Below are 17,826 nucleotides of genomic sequence, written 5' to 3'. Positions count from 1 at the left end.
GTTACATACCAAAAGAACCTGTCTCTTTGAATTTCCGAATCATTTACTCCAGACTCACAGCAGTCATTAGACCAATGCCTTTTTTCAAACCCTTCAGTGTCGGGAACTTCTGCACAGCAATGCGTGCACAGTCATCATTCTTGTAATACAGCTTTACAAGCAAAGCGCGATCCTGCATTGAGGCAGTCATGGCAAATGTCACAGATGCAAAAGGACATGCCATGTACCCAGCTTGTTTATACCAACTTCAATGTGTTGTGCGCATGACAGGTGTTTTCATTTACATATTCTGACTCATACAGCACAATCTACTGATCAATTTTCACACTATTTTTTTTCTTTTGTCATACGTTTTCCCCCTTCTCTGATAATATTCCGTTGCAATTTGACGTCATTCTGACCAGTGGTGTTATATCTACAGCATTTTGAATGTGTAACTTTAATTATAATCACCCTGTATTTTAAACACTACTTGCAAACTGAATGCAAAAATAAATTCAGGGCTACAATAGTGTAATGATAGGAAACCAACAGTTTGAGGATGGAAATCTTGGCTTAATATCAAATTTAATACTTAATTGGAGCTTACATCTATCAGTTACAACATAACAGTCTATAAAACTGCTCCATACCAACAGAAAAATCAGCAAAGTTCATCAGTGAAGATGAAATACTGGTACTTATATACTCAAGATAAAAAGGAAAAACAGCTTCTCAAAAGAAGAACTACTAGAGCATGGTGTCAGGGAAAAAAATCAATGGCAAGTGATGAAGAGGATAGCCACAGAATAGTTGAATTGACCTGATTATAAATAATCTGCAGGGTAAGCTGTAGTATTCTGTGTTATGATACACATATATTTAGTATGAAGTATTAAATAAAGCGGACTGAGTAGTGCAAGCAGGGCTGGTTTAAGGCCTAAGCAGCACAAGCCACTATTTGCGGGGCCAAGCTGGTGCAACAACAGTAATATTTCTGTACAGAACATATCTGTACAGAACACACAACAAATATATTTAATAATCATTTGTTAAATATAGTAGAAAGTATAGGGACAAACAGTTCAAGAAAATATTCACACAGGTATGGTGAAAAAACAACTCTCATGGAATCCAGTCATATGAATGTATCACCAGCTTCTCCTTCTGAAATTAAGAAAATTATGTATTCTCTCAAAAATAAAAACTCATTTGATTTTGATAGTGGTTCTAGTAGAATACAAAAGATTTGTTCTCATATAATAAGCCTTGTCTTATTTGAAACACGTAATGCCTCACTAACTAACTCAAGGCATTTTTTCAGAGAGACTGAAATATGCCATTGTCAAATCCCTCCAGAAGAAAGGTGATAGGAGAGATTGCAATAACTACTGACCTGTTTCACTGCTGACAACATTTTACAGAATTTTTGAGAAGGTGATGTATTCTAGAATAGTATGTCACCTGAGCAGAAATAATATCCTCAAATCACAGTTTGGATCAGAAGAGTTGTTCTACTGAGAATGCCATTTACATGTTTACTCAACAAATTTTATAAACATTAATTATAAAAGGGCGCCAGTTGGTATTGTCAGCAACTTTTTTAAGGCATTTATCTGCATGAATCACAATATTCTACTAGATAAATTGAAGTTTTATGGGATTGATGGTATAGCCAACCAGAGGATAATGTCATATCTAACCAAAAGCATACAGAAAGTTATACTTAGCAGCTCAACCACTGTAGTCCAATGTCATAATTCTGACTGGGGAGAAGGTAAATATGGGTTTCCCCAATGCTCCATCTTAGGTCCACTATTGTTCTTTGTATAAGTAAATGATCTTCTATCTAATATGCAACAAGCCGAATTGGTTATTTTTGAAGATGACACTAGTTTTGTGATCAATCCAAGCACACATACAGAAACAAAAGAAACACTAAACAATGTTCCTAAAAGTATCATTGACTGGTTCTTTGTGAATGGTCTCACCCTCAGTTTGAAAAAGACACAACATATTCACTTCTGCACATCTAGGGGATGCTACACCAATGATAAGTGCAACACATGGTGAGAAAATAACTAATAATTTGGAAACTTCAAAATTTTCAGGTGTCCATGTTGATGAGAAATTAAACTGGAAAAGCACATTTTGAAACTCCTAAAACAACTTAGGTCAGCCACATTTGCACTTAGAATCATTGCAAATCTTGGGGAGAGACAAATCAGTAAGTTGACATTTTGCATATTTTCATTCAGTAATGTCATATGGAATAATGTTTGGGGGTAAATCATGCTTAACAAAGGAGTTTTTATTTGCCAAGGAAAATTGCCAGACAGTCAAATGTTTTGAAAAGTTATTTTATTTAGACAATCACTTGTGGCATCTCAATAATGCGGTATTCAGGCCCCTACGCACTCCACGTATAGACAATCAGATGTATTGATACTTGCAAAACTGGAGCCATCAATATCTGGATTCTGTGAATTCATTTTTGAAGTGTTTACTTTGAAGACTTGACAACTTCAAAGTAAACACTTCAAAAATGAATTCACAGGATCCAGATATTGATGGCTCCAGTTATGCAAGTATTGAAATATCTGACTGCCTATACATGGGGCGCATAGGGGCCTGAAAATGGTATTATTGACATGCCAAAACAGGTTGTCTAAATAAAATAACTTCTCAAAACATATGGCTGTTTGACAATTTTCCTTGGTAACTATTTGACTGGTCACTGTCCTGTGTCCACAATGGACCAGCAGAGATTAAGAAAGGAAGTCTTCATTGCTCAGAAATGTGCTGTAAGAATAATATGTGGAGCACACCCACAGACACCTTATCTGTTTAAGGAGTTGGGCATTCTGACTACTGCTTCACAACATATTTATCCCTTATGAAGTTCACTGTAAATAATCCAGTGATGTACATAATTACCAGGAGGAGAAAAGGCATTCATTACTCCACATTAAGGTTGTCATTAGCACAAAAAGGGATGCACAGTGCTGCAACAAATGTTTTTATAACTTACCCACTGATATAAAATGTCTGATAAAAAGAGGGGAAAAAAAGACTTCATAAATATTCAGCATGTAACCATATTTAAAAATTAATTTATGATGTGTTTGTAAATTACTGATTCCACATTGTTATGATTTATCATGCAAATGATCCATGGAACATGAAATTAACCAACATTTTGTTCAGCCGTATCTACAACTGAATAAAAGAGGAATGGTCTAACAGAGTCATTGTACTATATAACAAACCATATATCATTACCAGAGATCCCTGCAAGGATAAATAAACAAACAAACTGGTACAATTATCCCCCCTTTGCAGGTTCACAAGAGACTCAGATTTATTCAGTGACCACTCCATAATTCTTCAGCTTTTGAACAGCTTTTGTTGTAGATTGATTCTTCAGATAAATCACTGTATTAATGGCATCAGTTCAAAACTGTTTGCTTAGTCCTGCATGTGTCAACATTAATCTTGAATTTTCCATGATCATCAAATTCAAGAACTCCACCACACCATTTTGTTCTGGTGTATAAGAAATTGTAGTTTCATGACTAATTCCACTCATCTTTCAGAATACTTCATGTGTTGCATATGTTGATTGACAAACTCTTTTCCTTTGTCTGTTCAGAGTACCATATTTTAATTTTTTGAATAGTTTCATTTTCTACTCGATCTTTGAGCTAAATGGAAGTACCATACCACAGAGTTCTTTTGTTGGTTTTAGCATGTAACCAAATGACTTTCTTGATAAATTGTCCATGAAAGCGATAAGATAATGTGTTCCTCCTCTCCTCATTCATTCACAGACTTCAAAATGTGGTATGTACGTAGACCTTTGCTCTTCTGCTTGCTGCAGGCAAAGGTTGTCAAGACTTACATAGATCTAAATTGATCTTTGTCCAATTCAGTTCATCAGCCATTTTTTCCTTTAATAAATGCATGCTTACACAGTTCAAATGTCCAATCTTTTATACCATAAATTTTAACTGTTGATTTCTACAGCATGTGCATGATCACAAACTTCATCTACTTGATACATGCCATGTATTTGAATTGCAGTTGCCATTGGTGTTCCACAGATGATTACATCATTTTTGTTGTATTTTCCAGACTGTACATCATCAGACAATGAGCATAATCCAGATCTTGATATTTAACTAACCAACAACAAGTTGTATCCAAGATGTGGAACATATGCAACAACATTAACAGTCATCTCCTTGTTCTTGTTGTCATGGGTAACTTCTAGTGGAACGTTGTCCTCTGCAATCACCTCAAGATTGCTGTTACCTGCTTATGTAATTTTCGAAATTGTGGTTGACTGGAAATTACTGAATGAGCTCCTTTTATTTGTCATTTGTTGCAGTACATCTGGACTCTATGTAGTAACCATCACTATGATACGAAGTTTCGTTTAGAGTCATCAATGCATTTTCAGTTTTCATGATATTTACAGATTTTTCTGTTCAACACTAACATTCACAACAGTGAAATTAAGGTCCAGTAGTATGACGTGTGTGTATTGCTACCACACACCAGTCTCATAATTATGTAGTGGCATTTCAAGGACAGCATGAGGATTTTCTGTTGACCATAATCATTTGTTTTGTGTATTAGCATGACCAGAGAGGTGGTACCAAGCCTCGTCTATATAGTAACTGAAACCAGAACATCAGTGGCTTTTACTCAATAAAAAATGCAAACCATTTGCAGTAACTGATTCACATATTTTGACTTGTGCACTGCTGCCACTTTATACAGGATAAATTTCAATGTTTGTCAACTGCTTTATGTGCAGTTGTCAACCTGACTTCTTTTTCTTGTGCTAGCTCACTTTGGTCTGCTGCATAAAGGTAGAAATATCTAAAGATTTCTCTTTGTTTAGTTTAAGTGGACTTCAAGTTCTTTAGCCATATAAACTGAGCCATTTCTTGGCACTTCTCAATAAGTCAATGTACCATATTACAATGAGGTACAACTGTTTCCAGGAATTTTTCATCACATGCCTTCTACATTAAATCTGTGTGTTTCTCACCTTACAAAACACGTTTTCAACATGGAAAATATGTTCCACAGTTAAAAGTACCATACTTTAAAAACAAATTGAACATCTAAACATTACACATCACTTTCAATAGCTTTCAACAACTGCACCAAACAGCTGAATGTCACACAACAGTAGAGCAAATTTAAAAACAACTGCATTTCTATGAAAAAGAGTTCTGTCAACTTGTGTGCTGCAAACTTTTTCTGGAACTTCTGTCATAATCTACATCCATAGACCATATTCCAGTGCACAGTGACTTTCTGGGCACACTGTACAATCATTATTCTAGCAGCATGATTTTTGTTGCTATTGTGTCTTAGTTTTTAAATAAGAATGTTATTTACCAAGCAGCAGGATGATACCCCAGTGCATCTTCTTCTCGACTACTTTCCATGTTATCAGAGATGGTGAAGGCTTGCATGGTTTATCTGCTATAAAAAGATTGCAATATTAATTTGCTGGAATACACACATCTGAATAAATTGTTACAGATATTAAACAGTCTGGAGGGTTTCAAAAGATTATGCAATTTTTTTGTTTTGCTCAAACTTACCTTCACATCTCTTCAAAATACATTTCTTCAAATGGTATGCATGACTGAAGCCTATCAAACTACATATTAAAGACTCTATGACATATCTCTTTAAAAAGATTGTTTGAAGTACATTCTTAACAGTCACAGCTACTTCTAGTAATTCTGTATAAGAAATGATCTAAAGTCAGATCTCAGCCACAAGTTGACTGTGGAAATGGATGTGGGATTCTTCAAGAAATATTTGTGGTTTGCTGTTGGTCCTGTGAAGAGACAGATGCTTGTTGTGAAATAGGACCCTGCAACTCCACTTTCAACTGCTTCTATGGCATGCTTTTGATAAACTTAGGAATGCAAGATCCCACATAGAAGCTGTGGTTATTGTCTTGTCTTCACTTTTGATTGCAGCAGTGTATCCCACCTCAGGAAATGAACTACACATTATTATTTTGCCTGCATCTTGCGTTCTTTTCATTGTGGAAAGGAAAATAATGATACACTGTGTGTCTACCTGAAACTGTATACAGTTATGCCACCTGTTGCATTGCCAATGTTTGTTATAACCTGACAGATTTAAACCTATCTGTTATGTGTTAAGCAAGCTCTAAATAATTTTTTTAGTCCAGCATATTTAATACATTTGACATTATCAGCAGGAAGACAAACAGCATCAACAACTGTAGAGAATGACTCAAATAGAATCTCAGCACCAGTTGCACTTTTATTTTAAACTCAGCTACTTTCATCCCTGAAGACCATTGTCAAGAGTGGGTGTCTCAAGCATTGTGAATCTATTCAGACACAAAGACTCGCTGAAAATATTTACAAAACTTGAGATACCAATGTCGTCCAATAGCTAATCGTGAAACTTCAATGACTATAGGAAATACAGGAAATACTGTTCATAAATTTACAAAAGTCTGACAATATGTAGCCAATTCACAGAAAAAGGCTTCAGCAAGAAGGCTAAGATATCCATAAGGAAAATCAGATTAAATATTATATGTTGGCAATACACTAGAATTTTTTACATGATCAATAACAGCGGTGAAAGCATATGTTCCTATCTAACAGAAACCACAAGATATGAAATAGTCATGCCAGCACTTTTGCCAGACTTCAAATCTTCTGATTGCTTCAAGTAGATGGTATAGAACATTTAGGCAGTATTCCTCAACAGTCATAGAATATTCAATAAAGAAACTGTTGTGTCTAGCTCATACAGGCTAGACACAATGAGGTAGCTAGGTGCACGCTAAACTAATGCAGACGGGCTTGAAGTTCTGGAACAGGAGACTTATTAATGCATAAGAAGAAAAGTACGTAGCTGGAATAATATACTTATCTTTATTCTCTTGTTGGAATACATCTCTCTTTTATATTAGTAAGTTATAAGCACTGATACAAATGGCGCCTTGCTAGGTAGTAGCTATGGACTAAGCTGAAGGCTATTCTATCTGTCTCTCGGCAAATGAGAGGAAAGCTTGGTAGGTCTAGTCGCAAGCTATGTCGTCCGTACAACTGGGGCGAGGTCTATTCCGTGTCTTGTGACCTGCCATGTGGTGGCGCTAGGTTTGTGATTACACAGTGGCGACACGCGGGTCCGACATGTACTACAGGACCGCGGCCGATTTAAGTTACCACCTAGCAAGTGTGGTGTCTAGCGGTGACACCACAGAAACCATTCAAATCTGCGAGCAACAGTAAAATATGACAAGGACAAGTGCACCCATTCACAAAAAGAAGTTTTGATAGTTGAGAATATGTGATCTGAGAAATTAAACAATTTAATCAAATTTTGAATAGTATTTCCTTCCACTCCTAACCCCAAGTAACACAATTCATTAATGTTTCCTAAACGCTATTTCATTTTTTTAAATATATATTTCACCCTCAGATCATACAGTGATATCATTAACCAAGTCATCATCAGATCATCCCAGGAGTGTCTGCACCTCTCTGGGTCTCTTCAGTCTTCAGTTGATGAGTTACTGTGTACCATATTCGGATTATCTGATAATGACTTGGTAATAAGCCTAAGCCAGTAATGATACCATTTGTGTGCTATGATACTAAAATACACTTTTTTTAAAAATTACAAGATCACTGTGTTTCTCTAATGCCCGCCCAGTCTGTCAAAGCTATGTGGATACTTTTGGTTCACAGTACAGACTGTAGAATATATTAAAATTCTAGAAGCATTTCCTCCCAATTTTGAATGTTCATGTAAGTTTTAATTTATGGGCAGTCAAAGAATTGAAATCAGGTAAATGTTTTTCCATGCTATTAGTCATCCAAACACAACTCACAGATTAGGTTATTATACTGTATCTTTTCCAGTGTCAATATATGTCCTTTTACTACTCATGGAAGTCAAGTAGCCTCAGTGAAAGGTTTGTTGTTGTTGTTGTAATCTTCAGCATGAAGATTTGTTTGATGGATCTCTCCGTGCTAGCCCATCCTGTGCAAATCACTTCAACTCTCTGTAGTTACTTAAATTTGCTTCCATTTGACCATGCATACTGAATTCAAGCCTTGGTCTCTGCCAACATTTCTCTCCCTCCTCATCCTCTCTCTTTCCACACCTCCTTCCATTGTCAATTTATGTACTCTTGGTGGCTGTAACTATGATGTACCATCAAATTTTCACTTCTTTCAGCCAAACTGTTTTGTAAAGCCCTTTCCTTTCCAATTGGATTCAGTTCAGTTTTATTAGTTATCTCTTCTAACAAACCAATCATCAAAAATTTGCTGTAACACCAAATTTCAAAAACTTGTAAATGTAAAGGAAGGATATAATAGTGAACTAATCTATGCCCTCCAGAGGGAACATTTAATGGCAGGAGTATCTTACACACCAAAGGAATATTAACCACACTTACGACACAAAAAAGTCGACATCACACATCACATACATAAGTAACAAAAATAGGTTTGTAGTAGACTTCTTTTCTTAGAATAAAATCTCATAATAAGAAAACATTCAGTCCTTCTCAGATTACTACATTATTACATTATATTTACAGCTTTCAATTTTAAAATACTAAGTGTAAGACAATTACCATTAAATCTGAATTTCAGAAAGTCAAGATCTGCAGGCAGTACGAAGAGCAGGAAACACACTAACATAACTGCAGTAGAATCTTGGACCTCCCTGGAAAGAAAGGAAAATCATCCTAAGTAGCAAATAATTGTGAGCTATGCTCCATGCTATGACTCTCACTGTCACAGGCATAATCTTCTACCATGTTTGAATCCATCTCCCATTCTTATTACCAAACTCTTAAGGAAAATTATGTAATGCAAATGTCTGGAATCACAACACATGATTTACACAATGCATCCAGTTTCTATTTGAACTGTGTACATAAAATGAATAGAACTTGAACTATGTTCAGAATTTACTCAAAATGGTTTCCTTCAGAGTCAGCACATAGTAGTAATCAATTGAAAATTTCTTGAAAGCAGTAATTGCATTAAAAATGCAATACATTCCCTTGGAATGCACAGACTGATATCGCAGTCATGTCCTTTAATCACAAACTTAACCTTCAAGCACATCTAAAAATGTTCTAATGTTAACATTAGAGATGATCTAGGACTGTAATGTTCTTCTGTCTAAAATCATATGGATTGCACTATTATTTTGGAAGAGCAAACAGAAATCCTATACTCAATATTCAGGCCCTATTCAAGGAAAACTTATACTGAAACAATTGAGAATTACAAGATCTCTCTACGTGACCTTCTCACTGGTTTTAAGTTCTCCACTAAAAAACTGTATGTGTATATTTTGATCCTTTGCGTCAATGCTTTCCCTACCCAAAACTCATCTTGGGTTTTAAGACCTCAGTGAAGTTCTTGGGCCTCATCTTTGACTGGAGGTTGACATCGCTGCCACAATTCAATGACCTGAAGTGTACTACATGTCTAAAGACTATAAACATTTTAAACTGTCTTAGCAGTATAAATTGGAGAGCAGATCAATCCAGCTTAATCGCCTGCTATGGAACCTTCATCCACACTTGGCTTGATTATGGCAGAACAGTGTATGGATCAGCTACGCCTTCTTACATAAAGATGTTTGATGCTGTCCACCATGCAGGTATTAGGCTGGCTACCAAACCAGTCCCATTCCTAGCCTGTGTGCAAAGGCTGGTGAGACATTTATTACCATTGTGTGACATGTATACAAAGTGCAATCCATCTATGACTATCCTGTAGTCAGTGTTGGGGCTGAACAACTCATACACTATAGGTTTATTGGGTGCAAGGCGAATAAGTATTTTTCTGCCCATGTGAAGGAATATCCTGAGCAGCTTGGTGTAGCAGACATAACACTTCTTATACAGGGATGGAGCTAATTTCCTCCCTGGATTACTGACAGGTCCATTCTTAACTTCGACATGATGGAGTACTCCACCTTTTGTTTCAAAATGGGTTTTTAATGGCATTTTATTGAAGTATCTGGAGCAGAAATGCTAGTTTTTTACCACTGGATTGAAGTTAGAGGATAATGTTGTGTGTTCTGTTATCTTCCCACATTTTGTCATTAAACTCCATCTATCAAGTCACTTCCCTGTATACTGTGCAGAGCTGTCAGTGGTCAAGAAGGCATTGGAGCACATGACACTTCTTGGTGGAGGGAAGTTTCTTGTCTCCACTGATTCTCTTACTGCTCTGCAGGCTATTCAGGAAATTGTCCCAGCAGGTAGGATAGTTCAGATGGTCCAGGACACAATCCACCACCTACACAGGCATAAGTAAGAGGTGGCCTGCTAATGGGTTCCTGGACACATGGGAATCAAGGAGAATGAGGAAACTGCCAGAGCAACAAAAGCAGCCTGCCAGGAAAATATCACACTTTAACTTCATGTCCTCTTACAGGCTGCTGCAGTAATTTTTCTTTTACTTTCCTCCCTTTTATCTTTTATTTTCTGACCAATTTATTTTTCCCAATCCTCCTCACCTATCTACCATGTATAATGCACTTAGCTTTCCAATCTAACACAAGTCTTGGTCTTGTTTATTACCCTTTCTTCCACCTGTAAGTGTTCTGGTTTGCAAACCTCAGCCAGTGCAGGTACCAACAATAAATATTTTCTTTTCATCTCATCCTATATGTGTCCCTTGACACAGGGTTGTTGAAACTTTTCCATAATTCTCTCTATTTCCTAAACATGACCAGTACTTCTTCTTCTTCCCTCTTCTTTTCCCTTCAACCCTTCAGCCAGAAGAAGGAGCGACTGGCTTGGAAAGCTCAACAGTTTTCAACATCTTTTATGTGTTTCCTCTTACTGCCACATCAAGAGTAGTCAAACATTGACTATTTACAGTTTTGCCCACAAATTTTTCAATGACTTTTGCAAAAGGTACCTATCAAATGTGGTTATGACCAGGCTTCTGGATTGCCTTCAGTGTCTTTCCTGTGCTTATAAAATGCAGTAAACCACTGAAAAATATTAATTTGGTCAAACAATTTCTATCATACACACATTTCATCATTTTGTATGTTTTATAGCTATTTTGCTTAACTTATAAAAATTCTTGATGTGGTCAGTCTCATCACATGCCAAGACTCAGATTAGTAGATACTGTTACTGTTTAATCTAAAATACAATATGCTTTGATAGTATAGGTACAAACAGCAGAATCTTCAAGAATATGAATGCACAACCAGTCAGCTGATAACTGCCAAATTAAAAAAAGGGAGGGAAAGACGAAGACAGGAGGAGGGCTTCCTAAAGAATCGGCACTTTACTGTGGCTTAATAACTGTCCATTGCTATACCAAGCCTATCACTTTTTTCAAAAAACGTAATCTATGGTTGGTATAAATACTAACACATCAGATACAGCTGCTGCCCATCCTGGCATGAATTCTGGCTCTCGGAAAAACCATAAAAGCACAATAACAATGAAGAAAAACAACACACTCCCTTCATGGAAAGTCATTGGCCCCAGATCTTGATACGACTTTTTGATAACCAACTTCACAGCTTTTCTTTGTTCTGCAGTTTTCACCGCACTTCCAGATTTCTTCCTTCTGAAAAACAATGTAAAAAGACTATGTATTAAGAAAAAAAATCTGCACCGATAACTTTTTTAATAAAGCAAATACAAAATTATGATTATGAAACATGGCTCAGCTTGCTCTGATATTACTCTTAACATAAATACTTTCTTATTTTATTCTTTCTTTTATGTATTTGATACATATATGTAAAATACCAGTACATATATTATTTCTCAAGCTATAATTTTAATATTATTCAAAACAGAATTTACACGTGGCTAATGATAACAGTGTAAGTATTTCACATAAGAGACATTTTCCTTAGGAAAATATTCAAAAGTTTAAAAAAAAGTGAAAACTACATGCACTTAGAAATTTGAAACTACTAATGATTGTTCATTTTAGGATAGACATTTGAAACTTACACAATTCAAGAAAAAAACTCAAACTAAAATTATTTTTTTCATAAGAATTCAAGAATATTCAAATCTTAAAGCATAATTTTCACAAATCCATTACAACTGTTTTGTGGTTCTATTTTTTCTGTATACAAAACTGTAAACTTCTGCTGGAATAATATGTCAGTCAATGAAAAATTATAAATATAAAATTTGAGTTTCTAGAAAAATCTTGGCAGGCTTTGTTAGAACACGGAGATAAAAGTGCATGTCTAAAATTTCTCTGAGCAAAATAAAGCCGGATATTAATGCTGTCGTAAGGGCAGATAGTCTGTAGTTAAACAAAATCACTTCATTACCAGCTGTGTAAAAGCATTGGCTACAATTCCTGTCTTTTATCTTTGTGTTTTAACATGTAAAAATTATCCTACATCAGTCTCTAAATAGGTGGTGTGGACAATGCCACCATCAGAATCAGTATCAGAATTTTATCATCTCATTATCTCCATACATAAAGCACTGGTATAAGTAATATCATTGAGACACATGCAAGGTATCAAAGAAACCTTCAGCTAACATTAACGTACACCTCCCCCCCCCCCCCTCCCCCAACCACTACAAGAACCATGGACCTTGCCGTTGGTGGGGAGGCTTGTGTGCCTCAGCGATACAGATAGCCATACCATAGGTGCAACCACAACAGAGGGGTATCTGTTGAGAGGGCAGACAAACGTGTGGTTCCTGAAGAGGGGCAGCAGCCTTTTCAGTAGTTGCAGGGGAAACAGTCTGGATGATTGACTGATCTGGCCTTGTAACGCTAACCAAAACAACCTTGCTGTGCTGGTACTGCGAACGGCTGAAAGCAAGGGGAAACTACAGCCGTAATTTTTCCTGAGGGCATGCAGCTTTACTGTATGATTAAATGATGATGCCATCCTCTTGGGTAAAATATTCCGGAGGTAAAATAGTCCCCCATTCGGATCTCCGGGCGAGGACTACTCAAGAGGATGTCGTTATCAGGAGAAAGAAAACTGGCGTTCTATGGATCGGAGTGTGGAATGTCAGATCCCTTAATCAGGCAGTTAGGTTAGAAAATTTAAAAAGGGAAATGGATAGGTTAAAGTTAGATATAGTGGGAATTAGTGAAGTTCGGTAGCAGCAGGAACAAGACTTCTGGTCAGGTGAATACAGGGTAATAAATACAAAATCAAATAGGGGTAATGCAGGAGTCGGTTTCATAATGAATAAAAAAATAGGAGTGAGGGTAAGCTACTACAAACAGCATAGTGAACGCATTATTGTGGCCAAGATAGACACGAAGCCCACGCCTACTACAGTAGTACAAGTTTATACGCCAACTATCTCTGCAGATGATGAAGTAATTGAAGACATGTATGATGAAATAAAAGAAATTATTCAGATAAGGAAGGGAGACGAAAATTTAATAGTCATGGGTGACTGGAATTCAGTAGTAGGAAAAGGGAGAGAAGTAAACGTAGTAGGTGAATATGGATTGGGGCTAATAAATGAAAGAGGAAGCCGCCTGATAGAATTTTGCACAGAGCACAACTTAATCATAGCTAAAACGTGGTTCAAGAATCATAAAAGAAGGTTGTATACATGGAAGAAGCCTGGAGATACTGACAGGTTTCAGAGAGATTACATAATGGTAAGACAGAGATTTAGGAACCAGGTTTTAAATTGTAAGACATTTCCAGGGGCAGATGTGGACTCTGATCACAATCTATTGGTTATAAACTGTAGATTAAAACTGAAGAAACTGCAAAAGGGTGGGAATTTAAGGAGATGGGACCTGGATAAACTGAAAGAACCAGAGGTTGTACAGAGTTTCAGGGAGAGCATAAGGGAACGATTGACAGGAATGGGGGAAAGAAATACAGTAGTAGAAGACTGGGTAGCTTTGAGAGATGAAGTAGTGAAGGCAGCAGAGGACCTAGCAGGTAAAGAGACGAGGTCTAGTAGAACTCCTTGGGTAACAGAAGAAATACTGAATTTAATTGATGAAAGGAGAAAATATAAAAATGCAGTAAATGAAGTTGGCAAAAAGGAATACAAACGTCTCAAAAACAAGATCGACAGGAAGTGCAAAATGGCTAAGCAGGGATGGTTAGAGGACAAATGTAAGGATGTGGAGGGTTATCTCACTAGGGGTAAGATAGATACTGCCTACAGGAAAATTAAAGAAACCTTTGGAGAACAGAGAACCACTTGTATGAATATCAAGAGCTCAGAGGGAAACCCAGTTCTAAGCAAAGAAGGGAAAGCAGAAAGGTGGAACGAGTATATAGAGGGCCTATACAAGAGCAATGTACTTGAGGACAATATTATGGAAATGGAAGAGGATGTAGATGAAGATGAAATGGGAGATACAATACTGCATGAAGAGTTTGACAGAGCACTGAAAGACCTGAGTCAGAACAAGGCCCGGGGAATAGACAACATTCCATTAGAACTACTGACGGCCTTGGGAGAGCCAGTCCTGACAAAACTCTACCATCTGGTGAGCAAGATGTATGAGACAGGCGAAATACCCTCAGACTTCAAGAAGAATGTAATAATCCCGATCCCAAAGAAAGCAGGTGCTGACAGATATGAAAATTACCGAACATTCTGTTTAATAAGTCACGGATGCAAAATACTAACGTGTATTCTCTACAGACGAATGGAAAAACTGGTAGCAGGCTGACCTCGGGGAAGATCAGTTTGGATTCCGTAGAAATGTTGGAACACGTGAGGCAATACTCACTCTACGACTTATCTTAGAAGCTAGATTAAGGAAAGGCAAACCTACGTTTCTAGCATTTGCAGACTATAAGAGAAAGCTTTTGACAATGTTGACTGGAATACTCTCTTTCAAATTCTGAAGGTGGCAGGGGTAAAATACAGGGAGCAAAAGGCTATTTACAATTTGTACAGAAACCAGATGGCAATCATAAGAGTCGAGGGGCACGAAAGGGAAGAAGTGGTTGGGAAGGGAGTGAGACACGGTTGTAGCCTATCCCTGATGTTATTCAATCTGTATATTGAGCAAGCAGTGAAGGAAACAAAAGAAAAATTCAGAGTAGATATTAAAATCCATGGAGAAGAAACAAAAATTTTGAGGTTCGCCGATGACATTGTAATTCTGTCAGAGACGGCAAAGGACTTGGAAGAGCAGTTGAACGGAATGGACAGTGTCATGAAAGGAGGGTATAAGAGGAACATCAACAAAAGCAAAACGAGGATAATGGAATGTAGTCGAATTAAGTCGGGTGATGCTGAGGGAATTAGATTAGGAAATGAGGCACTTAAAGTAGTAAAGGAGTTTTGCTGTTTGGGGAGCAAAATAACTGATGATGGTCGAAGTAGAGAAGATATAAAATGTAGACTGGCAATGGCAAGGAAAGCGTTTCTGAAGAAGAGAAATTTGTTAACATCGAGTATAGATTTAAGTGTCAGGAAGTCGTTTCTGAAAGTATTTGTATGGAGTGTAGCCATGTATGGAAGTGAAACGTGAACGATAAATAGTTTGGACAGGAAGAGAATAGAAGCTTTCGAAATGTGGTGCTACAGAAGAATGCTGAAGATTAGATGGATAGATCATATAGCGAATGAGGAGGTATTGAATAGGATTGGGGAGCAGAGAAGTTTGTGCCACAACTTAACTAGAAGAAGGGATCGGTTGGTAGGACATGTTGTGAGGCATCAAGGGATGACCAATTTAGTATTGGAGGGCAGCGTGGAGGGTAAAAATCGTAGAGGGAGACCAAGAGATGAATACACTAAACAGATTCAGAATGATGTAGGTTGCAGTAGGTACTGGGAGATGAAGAAGCTTGCACAGGATAGAGTAGCATGGAGAGCTGCATCAAACCAGTCTCAGGACTGAAGACCACAACAACAACACCAGCATGAGTTTATTACATTACTCCACAAAGAAGTCTGTACCACCACTTAAAAATTCCATGAATGAATAATATTTTTGCACAAGTACAGCGTGGTTTTTTTTTCCCCTCTCTCCAGTAAACCTAGTTCCACTCCGTGAAAATTTTTCACTTTGAACTTATCATAAACTGAGGAGCCTGGGAGTAGAGTTTTAGCCTATGGTGGGTAATATGAAATTATCTTTGTTTCTTGTATCATAAGTATGTTTAAAGTGGTTTTCTATAGGCAATCCTAGATTGTTATGTTTATAGATAAACAGTTCATAAACGTAAATGCACGGAATAGTTAAAATATTTAGACAGCTGAATAATGGTTAGCACAAATCCCTGAGCTTAACAGTATATGTACGAGGGGGGACCCAAAAGTAACCGGAATCGTAATGCTGCACATCGTGTACTTATAGTAGCAGGTTGCGCTGCCAGAGGGTTGTGGGAGCTCTGTTGAGTCATTCTGCCACGCGGCGTCACCCAACAGTGAGAAGTGTGGTTTCTTTGGCAGTTCTTTGAGTGTGCGTACTGTGCAGACGTAACACAAGGAAATGGCTAGTTCTTACGAACAACGTGTGGCAGTGAAGTTTTGTTTCTTGCTCAGCAAGAACGCAGCAGAAACTGTTGCGATGAGTCATACAGCCTACAAAGACCATGCTCTTAGTAAAACACAAGTGTACGAATGGTTTTCTCAGTTTAAAAATGGAGAAATGGTGGTTGAAGATCAGCCCCATTCTGGTCAACCTTCAACTGCTCGCAGCAAAGACAACATCTACAAAATCCGTGATCTCACCAGTGAAGATCGACACAGGACAATCAACCAGCTCGAGAAACTGTCCGGGTTGTCCTGGAGCTCAATTCAGCGCGTCTTGACCATCGATTTGGGATGCGAAGAGTGGCAGCAAAATTCATGCCAAAGCTTCTTACCAGAGATCAAAGGGATCGTCGCGTTCAAGCCTGTCTCGAACTAAAGGATGCGTTCAAAGATGATCCACATGTTTTCAACAAAATCATTACAAGTGATGAATCATGGTGCTATGGGTACGATCCAGAAAGTAAACAACAGTCATCACAATGGAAGTCACCTGGCTCACCTCGACCAAAAAAAGCTCGACAAGTGAAATCGAATGTGAAAATGATGTTGATCTGTTTTTTTGACTTCAAAGGGATCGTACACTCTGAATTTGTCCCTGAAAACCAGACAGTAAACCAACAATTCTATTTGGAGGTTACGAAATGGCTTCGCAGAAGTTTGTCGCGAAAAGTCTGGCTTTGTGGGATTCTGGCGTGTGGTTCCTGCATCACGACAATGCTCCCACGCACATGGCTCTTGTCATTCACCAGTTTTTGGCCTCAAAAAAGACAACTACCTTGACCTACACGCCCTATTCGCCGGATTTAGCACCCTCGGACTTCTTCCTATTTCCGAGGATGAAAAGAGACTTGAGAGGGAAGCATTTTGCGGATGTGGAAGACGTAAAAGGCAATGTCATGAAAGTGCTAGCAGGTATCAAAGAGGATGAATTTAAAAGGTGCTTCGAACACTGGAATGAATGTTTGGACAAGTGTATTAATGCTAATGGAGAGTACTTCGAAGGAGATTAAGGTTGTATTTCAAAACAATAAAGTATATGCATTCTAGAAATAAATTCCGGTTATTTTTGCCCCCCCCCCCCTCGTATTTCTAAAATAACAGTTTTTTTTTTGTAGTAGTAATATCCAATTTACACAACTTGCATTCCTCCTAAAGATTGTTCCATATCTCACAACTGATTCAAACTAGCTGTGATAAATGACATAATTTGGAATGTCTGTGTCACTTGTGTAGCACAATATTATCACTGTAAATGCAGACTGTTTAGCTTTTTTTCCAAGTAGCACACAGGGGTTGGACAAAAG

The 17,826-nt window shown here is 37.5% G+C and overlaps 1 protein-coding gene across 2 annotated transcripts in view; it reads right to left on the bottom strand.

Annotated features, from left to right (window-relative positions):
* LOC126203227 (protein I'm not dead yet-like) overlaps nucleotides 1-17,826 on the bottom strand; it is a 294,708-nt gene that overhangs the window by 26,294 nt on the left and 250,588 nt on the right. Inside the window, exons 8-10 of one of the 2 annotated variants that reach the window (XM_049937472.1) lie at nucleotides 11,427-11,627; nucleotides 8,645-8,736; nucleotides 5,395-5,481 (exon numbers count right to left, since the gene is read on the bottom strand). In XM_049937472.1, the coding sequence (XP_049793429.1) occupies nucleotides 5,395-5,481; nucleotides 8,645-8,736; nucleotides 11,427-11,627 (380 nt within the window). The remainder of the gene's footprint in view (nucleotides 1-5,394; nucleotides 5,482-8,644; nucleotides 8,737-11,426; nucleotides 11,628-17,826) is intronic. The other variant, XM_049937473.1, reaches the window with a different exon arrangement.

This window comes from Schistocerca nitens, chromosome 9, assembly GCF_023898315.1.
Source record: "Schistocerca nitens isolate TAMUIC-IGC-003100 chromosome 9, iqSchNite1.1, whole genome shotgun sequence".
Taxonomy (NCBI): domain Eukaryota; kingdom Metazoa; phylum Arthropoda; class Insecta; order Orthoptera; family Acrididae; genus Schistocerca; species Schistocerca nitens.
The sequence above is the reverse complement of the archived record's forward strand: the minus strand, read 5'-3'. Positions and strand labels throughout refer to the sequence as shown.